At 36.0% G+C, this 9914-nt stretch overlaps 2 protein-coding genes across 3 annotated transcripts; one reads left to right on the plus strand and one right to left on the minus strand.

Annotated features, from left to right (window-relative positions):
* Positions 1-1016: 1016 nt before the first annotated feature.
* On the plus strand, positions 1017-1830 carry LOC116021105 (proteinase inhibitor type-2 CEVI57-like). The gene is made up of 2 exons (XM_031261715.1): positions 1017-1138; positions 1255-1830. The coding sequence occupies exons 1-2, from the start codon at positions 1093-1095 to the stop codon at positions 1485-1487; spliced, it is 279 nt and encodes a 92-aa protein (XP_031117575.1). The 5' UTR covers positions 1017-1092; the 3' UTR covers positions 1488-1830.
* Positions 1831-3838: 2008 nt separating this feature from the next.
* On the minus strand, positions 3839-8854 carry LOC116019408 (mitochondrial import inner membrane translocase subunit TIM44-2-like). 2 transcript variants are annotated; one of them, XM_031259591.1, is made up of 15 exons: positions 8767-8854; positions 8363-8512; positions 8145-8263; positions 7474-7557; positions 7261-7336; positions 6935-6979; positions 6417-6848; positions 6242-6310; positions 5361-5425; positions 5199-5267; positions 5041-5113; positions 4804-4908; positions 4608-4679; positions 4389-4451; positions 3839-4216 (listed from the first exon to the last, which is right to left on the minus strand). In XM_031259591.1, the coding sequence occupies exons 2-15, from the start codon at positions 8441-8443 to the stop codon at positions 4085-4087; spliced, it is 1485 nt and encodes a 494-aa protein (XP_031115451.1). In that variant the 5' UTR covers positions 8444-8512; positions 8767-8854; the 3' UTR covers positions 3839-4084. The 2 variants fall into 2 exon arrangements, 1 of the variants encoding a protein (XP_031115451.1); XR_004098710.1 differs by having other exon boundaries at positions 4147-4216; positions 4562-4679.
* Positions 8855-9914: the final 1060 nt, after the last annotated feature.

The following is a 9914-nucleotide window of genomic DNA, read 5'->3' on the forward strand; positions in this document are numbered from 1 at the left end:
ACTTGAAACATGTATCAGATGATGTATCAAGCCCTGAATCTACAGAGATAACTTGAAACATGTACCATTCACCACTAATACGATAATACCGCCTGAGAAATTGATTCTTCCCCCTAACAGATTGTTCTACTTGTGTTCCAAACGATAGCGGTAGCCCAACATGTAGCCACTAGCCAGGTACTTCCAATTTGACCTTATGGTTTGTTTTTTTAGTGGTGTTGTTACTATGAAGTGCCAATATATTTGCCAAGACAATGAAGACATCATGTTGTTTCAATCCTTTTTCACTTAACCAACATGGTTGGCGTGGTGATTCAGCACCTTGTCCCTCAAGCATGAGGTTGGGTTCAATCCCCACCCATGTGAATGGAGCTAACCATTTGTCATGTCCCCTACTACTTAGTGTGCTGACAGTTGGGACGATGATTAGTCTTTTGGCTGGAGGGATACCTTTGGGCAAACCAAAAAAAAAAAAAAAATCCTTTTTCACTTTAATTTTACTTGTGTTTGATTGTTGTTTGGTTTCAATTGCATATTTGCATATTATGGCTCCGAGAAGACAATAAAGACATCAAGTTTCTTCTTTATATTGAAAAATAATATATAAATAAAAATCATATATTTTACGATATTGGTTTTAAATATTGTTCGTATACTTTTGGTAGGGCCTCATTTATTTTGCAAGAACAAGACCACAAAAATTCAAAAATCGGCCTTGGAGGCAACCCCAACTAAGTTGGTCAGACAGTTCACAAGGTTCTAATTAAGTTCAACTCCTCGTGAAAGCTTTATTGTTTTGAGTCGGTCAGCTATGAGCAACCTATTAGTTTCACCTAGAGTGCACATTCGGGGTAACGGGTGGCTGATGATTTTTTCGTAAATCAAAGATGAAAATAATATATAGGCTGTATAATAAATTAAATAACATACCATGCCTAATTAACTTTGTGCTCATCTATGATTGTTTGTTGGCTAATTGCTATAAATATGGGATACTAGAACAACACTATCCATTCATCAAGCTAAGCAACATATATACAAAGCAAATTCCTTTCAACAAGGGAAGATTTAAGGTACCCTTAGCTTGCATCCATGGCTACTACTAGCAAACTTGGCCTTGTCACCCTCCTCCTCTGCGGTATGTCTTCTTCCAAAATTTCCTTAAACCATAGTTGTTATTTCTAGTTACATTCATAGTTAAATTAAGATTCAAAAGATCTCGAACTCGAATCTCATGATTATGCATGAGCGCAGGCATTATTGTCGTGGTTGGAAGCCAGATGAAGCATGCAAATGCCCAAGAAAAAGAACGTTGCCTTAAGGACTGTGATGTTCAAGCAAAGTATATGATCTGCCCTGCAACTTCTGTGATATCAGAGGTTAACTGCACAAATTGTTGCGTAGCAAACAACGATGGCTGCATACTCTATAATCACAATGGAACTGCCCTTTGCCCAAAGGAACCATGCACCATTGCCCCTAATTAAGATTAATTATATTATTGCATCTATGGCCTGGTTTGCTGTGTTGGGTAGAGACTTGAAAAGTCAAATTCAGTACCTTAGCTGCCTCTCAAAAATGTGTGACAATATAAGAAAATAAAGTTGTGTCTTTGCTACTAGCTATAACTTTTAGTGTAGTGGTAAGCGTTTGATCTTAACATATTATACTATAGTGTGCAGTGTGTATCTTTGAATAGTATGGGGATTAGGATTACCCCTGGCCTGCCTCTCCTTTCTTGTACTTGTGTTGACTGTGTATAGTTCTAAGCTTTTGGCTATATATGTTAATGAAAGGGAAGAGTGGATCTTCATCTGATCTTCTACAAAACTAGACATGATGATATAATATAATGCATGTATCTCTATTGATTGTAGTGTTTAAACAACTATAATTATCCCTTTTGAAATTGCAGTGCCTAAACATGTGTGTATATAATCAGGATTATGTAATTATGGAACTATGGAAGGCGGGGGCAACCCAGCAGAGTTTATCTGCATGTTGGCTTGATAATTGAAAGTTGTATTTTAGTGGTGATGGAAATTAAGAGTATCGTTTTCAAGGAATGGCTTAATGGGAGTTTAAGTAATGAGGGGTTAAGCATAGGTTCATATAGTGTTTGAAAGCTAATCTAAAGAGATTTGAGTGTTGCATGATAAAGAAATCAATAACGAGAGAAAATAAGGGAATTAAAAGACAATAAATGAAATAGAAATTTGAACCAAACTTCCTTGCATAAAATTCCTTGTGTCTAAAGATTAAGTTATGTAAGTCTAAATGATGAACTTGGGGAAATGGTTTAAGTGCCAATGTCACTCTCGTGATCAATTGGACTATCAACTAATCCTAAGTCTCATTCTCATGGCAACTTGGTTAGAAGAGGCAATTTAACAAACACTTTGTGTGCCTATTTCCTTCAAACTCCCTTTTCTCAAAGGTGAGTAAGAAATATGAGAGGTATGACTATGGTGTAGCCCTATTCTCATAGGTGGAACACCAATTCCAAATATCTCTGGCATAGTTTGGCCATAACTATGAAGAGTCAAATCAATTCTACACAATTCATAGCCAAGTTCAACATTAAGACAATACAAAATCTAATTTATGCAATTTAATTCATATTGGGATTCATACATCAAGGAAGTTCAATTCAAATCCTAAATATGTTTAACTATTCATATTTGGAATGTAAAGTAATAAGCAATTGAAATAATAAACATGGAATTCAAAAGAAACTTTAAGAAATATAAATGCAAAAATAGGAAATAGAGAACTTAACTTGATGATTTGATTGAAAGAAATAATCTGGAAATTGATGTAGATTGTGTAAATACAATAGATTGCAAGTGTGGGAAGTGTTCTTAAAATTTCCTAGAGAGAAAAACTATAATGGGTGTTTAGAAATTCAAAAGTGATTATAAAATAACCAACCAATGGTATTTATAGTGTAATTTTTGCGCCATTTCATAGCCTCCGGGATGGGAAGTCACGGTGGGACTCACGGTGTGAGTCCCACCGTGAGTCTCTATGATCAGAAACTGATCATTGAGACTCACGCTGACACTCACGGTGTGAGTGTCAGCGTGAGTCCCTGATCAGAAACCACGCTGAGGACTCACGCTGAAACTCACAGTGTGAGTGTCAGCGTGAGTTCTTCTAATTGACCTTCACGCTATCGTTTTGCTCCTTCGTACCCCGGCATGCCCTCGGGTGTCTTCCTTGTGCTTTAAAGTCCCGCTTTCTCTCAAGATTTGCATCTTTTCATGCTTGTTTTCTCATTACTTGATATTTCCTTCCTTCAAACAAAATACACAAAATTAAGAATTATTGTACATTCATTTGCATAACTTTTAAATGAAAAATAAGCATAAACAAGCACAAATACGAGGCCATTTAATGACATATCAATAATCACATGATTCAACCACGATTTCATGTTCAATTCTTTGTGAGACCTATCAAATGGTCTTCTTGTTTGAGCCAAGAAAATTTAATAACTTTCTTAGTTTAAGTTAATCAACTAACAAGGAGGTCTAATGACCTTAATTCGAGACTGATTTTTTTTATCAGCTAAAATTGCAAGGCAAGCTTCACCCAAAATACACATTTAGATAATGACTTTAGATTTTCCCATAAATCAAAGGAACTGTGAAAAAAAAAAAATTAACTTTTCTTACCACTATTATATTGGTAGAGGTTAAGATGTGATTAGAAATTCCAATCACCTTGGTCAATAGAATCATCAAAAATTTTCAACAATCATTTTGGGCGTTACAAACCATTATTACTAAAGATCATCAGTGTTACAGGAGCAAAAATTAACCATTTTGAATATAAATTTGCTAAATGTGAACTTTATGTATGTTGGGTGCACAATACTCATTTGTTTCCATGCAAAATCATACATTTTGCAGCTGAGAAAATCATTGAATCCCAGAAAAAATATTATTGTCCACTAGTCTAGAACATGAATTCTCTCTGTAGTATGGAGTTCAGATTTGTAATAATAAAAATTTTCTTAACTCCAGGCAAGAAAGAACTGATACAACAGCTAACTCCACTCATAATTGGGCAAAAAATGTTGTTATATAAGGGCCGCGACGCCAAATTGTTGCATCTCCCTAAGCCGCCATAGGGGACAAACTGCGCCCTCTCCAGCTTCATCTGCATCCACTAGTTCCATCGCCCAAGCATAATATACCGTGTGAATTGAGTCCTGATCTCCCACGGATAGATAAATACAAGCACAGATCAGAAATTCAGAATGCAGTATCGTTGGATCAGAGTTAGTGTCAAAAAATTTATGTTTGTTTGCATGAATCTTGATGCAGAAAACTTGAAATTGCCATTAAAAAAAGTTAAATAAATAATGATACTTCACAACTTACCTTTCCCCCTTCTGTTATGGAGCCCAATTTATCACGTAGACAATATACCTGCTGCGTTTGGAACTGTGGCAACCGCACAAAACAAAAAAGAGTCCATCAGGATTTCAGTCGTCATCATAGATCTACATATTTGATGAACGAAGGCTTTCTATTCTCTGGGCAGTAGAGATCACCTTTTCACTTGTTTTTGTTAGAAATAGAATGCTAAAACATGCTTACTGCTAAAATGATTATGGGAGTTTCTCCCATCAATTTTGTCTCTCGAACTTCGACTTCAGAAATATGAAGAACCTACACCCAAAATAAAAAGGTATTAACTATAAAAGCAGCAAAGTACGGAGTAAATTTCTTCATGTTCATTCAGGCAGTGTAGAGATAAATTAAATCTACATCATATAATAATTAGTGTTCTTACTTTATTATCAAAAACATAACCCTGACTGTTGAAAGCCGCATGCTCTGCTTTACACCGCTCAACCATCGTGGAGGCACAATACTTTTTAAGTACTTCAATATCTCCCTAAAAACAGTTCAAATTAAAAGAAAAGAAAATTGGAGGAAGAAAAAAAAGGAGACAAAAGCAATCATCAATGTAAATGAGAAAATAAGGGTGGAATGAATCGTAAGCTTTTGTGAGATTGTGTTAACTCACTTTATAGAAAGCCTCAAGGACAGGTCTGATTACTTCTTGAACCTCAGAAACAAAATCTGGTAAAGAGAATGTCCTAGAAGAAATCCACTTCAGATTAACACAGCATAACACTGAGAAACCAGCAGTAATAAGAAGAAAAACAAGGGACAAGATCATACGGGTCTCTGCGACGTATTTCCTTAAATGACAATGCAGCACTTGATTCCCCAAACACAGTTTCATTTATACTGTCAAATCAAATCAAAATGGGTAATTATTAATCTGTCTTATAAAACACTAACCATTTAAACAAGCCTAAAAATAGGATAGTTAGAACACACTCTTGGATTTTGTGAACCACAGGATGATCACTAGTCTCCCATCTTTCCCGAATATCTTCTGCAATCTGCCATCTCAGCCCATGAATCAATTAATACACAGATTGCAAGGGAAAGTAAAAAATATGTAAAATCTAGAAATTATCACAAAGGTGACAAAGATAATATAATGTCCCATTAATCTTGATAAAATAAGAAAGTAGCACACATAGTCACCAAGGGAAGAGAATAATGTGTGCATGGAATACTGAATTCATATTGGATTTAAAAAATAATATCCAAGCTGTTCACAAAGAAAGCTCCAGCCTGCAGAACAAGCTATGTCTATTGTCTAGAGACCTAGATACTGTGACATTATTAAATTTTAGTCATAAATAGCACTCAACTATTATTCTAATTTAAAGAAAAAAGTTTATCCTGGATTATAGTAAAACCCAAACCTAAATCTCTAGCATGATTTAGCCAAGAAAAGCTTAGGCACTGCATAGAATAATAAACCAGCCTGAAATAGAATTTTAGACTTGATAATTGAGAAAGACATCTGAAGCTCAGATTAGTCGATTAACGTATAAAAGTTTGGAGATTTATTTTCCAATTTAAAAGCCGTTCCATTTGAACACAGAAATCTGTTATTCCAAAAAATCCCAATACCAAGCAAGCCCTAAAGTTTTCCAGCTGTCATAATCAAACCTTTTTGAAAATGTACTTCTTACAGCCAAAGGACAACTTAGAACAGTCAGATATCAGTCACCACTTATCTACTGAGTTGTCTATTGTATTATGTGTGTGCTAGTACTGCTGTAATATAAAAACTATATTCAGGTTCAGCCATATATAAAACCTTAAGAACAAACATTATACTACGATTCAGTGTTTCAACAAACCTCTTGACTCTTTGTGACCACAGGTTCACTTGCTCCCCTGACACGCTTAAAAAGGGGGTTGCCTTGCATCTGAGAAGAATAGCTGACATTAATCTTGAATCTTAGAAAGGATAATAAGACTATACTGACAGTCTGACACATCCACATCCAAAAGTATGAGTGCATGAGTAATTACTTTTTCCTTGAAAGCCTCCCACTTCTTACTCCATCTGGATTCTTTTGAGGGTAAAACAACAATATCAGTCCTTGTGCTCCGCTCAATGTTTGCCTTTGGGGATTCTAAGGGAGCTTCAAGGTGCTTCCTCTTACTTGCAGTACCTTTTAACTCATCCACTACAATAGTGTACCCCTTTTTTGCTAAGTCAATTGGCTTTGCTTCCTTGAGTTTCTGGATGGATGGCAAGACTTTTGAAGAAATGGAGGAAGCAGCACACTTAACCTTGCCAAAAACTGTTTCTGCAGTACCATGGAAATCAGGTTTCTGATGCTGTTGCTGCTTTTCTCCACTTGTAGAATGGTTTGTATCTTTGGTATTTGAGCTGCAACTGTCGGAGTTTACATTTGATCCTTCAGAGTCTTGCTTCCCATATCCAAAAGTTTCTTTGACCTACAAATAATAGAGAGTACTAAATTATTCACTACTCAGTAAACAACACTCTACACAGGAGCAAGGCAAACTTGAAATCTACAAACCTCTTCCTTAGCAGCAGAAACCTTTTCCCCGACATTAGCATAAACCTACAGTAGAACATGTAAGAAAATCAAATGCAACAACTAGCAGACCATATTGACATTGGTTGCTCACAATTAACATTAGAATCCCTTTCACCCTTTGATACCGAAACACACTCAAAATAGACATCTTGAACTGATTTAATAGTTTTAGAAGATTCATTACATTGGCAACAACTTCCACTCAAATTTCGCTTGCAATCTAAGCAAAAGTTGATTTACTTCGTTAGTGAAGTATAAAAAGTCATCAAAACAAAAATAGGGAGTTTCCATCAGTCCATCTCTACCTTCTTTGCTGTAGATTCAGCCTCTGTCCAGACACCATCCACATGCTTGTAAAGCTGCTCAGTAGTCTGCTTTGTTCTGCATTTTCCAATTCACCATTTCAGGGTCCCAACAGGCAACAGGAAGTTTCCACCAGCCTTGACATACAACAGCATGTCCCTAATGAAGGCCAGAGCGTTTTACAATGCATAATTACATTTTAATTCATAACCTACCTTGCTTTTAGATCTTCTTTGACTCCTTGAAGCTCTTCTGCTTTATCTTTCAGTTCTTTGACTGACTGCTGAAATTCCTTGTTTCTGCAACCCAGAAAATTCAGAAAGAGTTGATAAGTTAAAACATGATGGCAAATATGAAAGCTCTGAAATAGGACATCTACACAATCCTATAAAAATATGCCAAGCCAAATCCTTGAAGTTATTAGATATAAATAAGGATAAGAATATCCAAGCACAGTCTAGAAGAGTTCATGCACTTCAAAAAAAAAAAAAAAAAAAAAGAGTTCATGCAAGGGGAATCTATCTGCATATCTGTTCCAAGTAGAGGTATTCACTCGTCCACACAACTAAGAAAAAAGGCTCCTAAAATTTACTCCACCTAAGTATGAACCAGAATTCAGAAACCTTCCTATTTTAATTTTACCAGAGAACTAGGCATTCTAAAGCAAAGCAATTAAAATGAAACTTCCTCTTTTTCACTTCATTCTCTCTATTTATGACAAAAGCAACAGGAAGCCCCAACAACTTGAACAAGCAATAGTTGATCTTGTTAGCACAGGCTCTCAGCATGCATTTCCCATAAATAAATAATTAGCACAACTAAAACAATGTAAAATACAAACCTTAACATATGAAACCAATAATCATCACTTTCCAAACACTTTTACCTGTTAACTTCACCTTTAAGTTTCTGAGAGAATTCATTGAATACACTGAATTGACGATTACAAACATAGCCATATGCCTGACCCAATCTCAAACTTGTTGCACCTCTGCTTGAAGCCACCTATACAATGTAAAAACATCAATTTTTTAAAAAATATTTGAATAAAAAATCAAAACAAAACAGACAAACACACACACACCCACACAAAGGAAAAGAAACCTGCTGAGGTACTAATAGCTGATGGAAAACGGGTTGTCTTTTGGAAAGCAAAAAATCTCGAACTAATTTTCTGCTGGCCATTGAAGTCCACGGATGAATGTGGCACGCATAATCCTATCCCCTTCAAGCTTTCCACTTTCAACCAAAATTCTGTAGCAGAAAGGAAGACGAAAATGAAATGCAAATTCACTTCGCCGAATACACACTTTCCGGATTGTAAACCAACATTCTTGTAAGCTCCCAATCAATCAATCAAACAAACAATCAAATCTCTATCGAATACATAAGCATTTCAGCAACAGCAATCCGGCACTTAATGAAAGTAAGAAAACCCAAGAAAATCGAAAGAAAGCAACAAGAACACGTATATATATATCAAAAGAAGAAGATGAAAGAATGCATACCTTCAGAAATATTGTTTTGAGGTGTCCAACTGTGGACGTTGGAGATGGATGTTCTGACGAAAAATTGAAGAAATAACCCTAGATGCTACAAATTAATACGTATAAAAAGTTCTATATATAAACATTATTCTAGAACCGGACCGGTTCGTTTTGGTGCCTGAAAAGTGAAAACCAAATAATTTATTGTCGATGGATTTTATGAATTTGATTCAATTAACTAGATTAGACTTGTATAATTTTAATATAGCTTTGCTTGCCAAACAAGGTTGGCATTTGATGACAGAAACTCTCGCCTTTGGCGGTTAGATTCTATCAAGCAAGATACTATTTTCGTGATTATTTTTTGGATGCTAAAATTGGTGTTAATCTAAGTTTTATATGGCGGTCTATATTGGTTGGGCAAAATATTCTGTGGCAAGAGTGTTTTAGAATAATTGGTAATGGTCGTACCACCAATGTTTGGATGCACCCGTGGCTCCCGGATGCAAATGACCACGTACACACTCCTGAGCCTAGCAATTATGGAAACCTCACGGTCAATGCTTTAGTTGACACTGTGACTAACGACTGGGATGTGGATATATTGAAAGATCTATTTGTGTCTAGCTAATTTGATGATCAGTGGTGTTGGCGGGGTGCCCTTAAGGGTTGCTATTCTGTTAAATATGGGTACCATATGCTTTTTGGGCTGCATGAACAACATGGGAATATGTCTGGTGTTTGAAAAGAAATATGACTTCTCAAGATTCCCCCAAACATTCAAAAATCTCCATGGCATTGTTTTCATGGTGTTGTACCTACTATGGCAATGTTATCATCTCAGAGAGTAGAGGTGGATGGTTATTGTCCTCTTTGCCGTCAACATGAAGAAACTACGAAGCATCTAATGTATGATTGTATGCACTAACGTATGATTGTATGCAGGTTTCTCCACTTTAGAATGCTTTATTAAGTAATTTTATCCCTATCATTGATGAAGAGTTTATGGTTAGCGGCCAAATTAGCACAAGGTGATGCAACGTTTAAGCTTCGTTGTGTGGCTATTTGTTGGTGTGTTTGGCGTGGTCAAAACGATGTTGTGTGGAATAATAAACCATGGCACCTCCCGAGAATCCAGTTTGAGATATCAAGGTTGGTGAATGATTGGC

The sequence above is a fragment of the Ipomoea triloba genome, chromosome 5 (genome assembly GCF_003576645.1).
Source record: "Ipomoea triloba cultivar NCNSP0323 chromosome 5, ASM357664v1".
NCBI classification, from domain to species: Eukaryota; Viridiplantae; Streptophyta; class Magnoliopsida; order Solanales; family Convolvulaceae; genus Ipomoea; species Ipomoea triloba.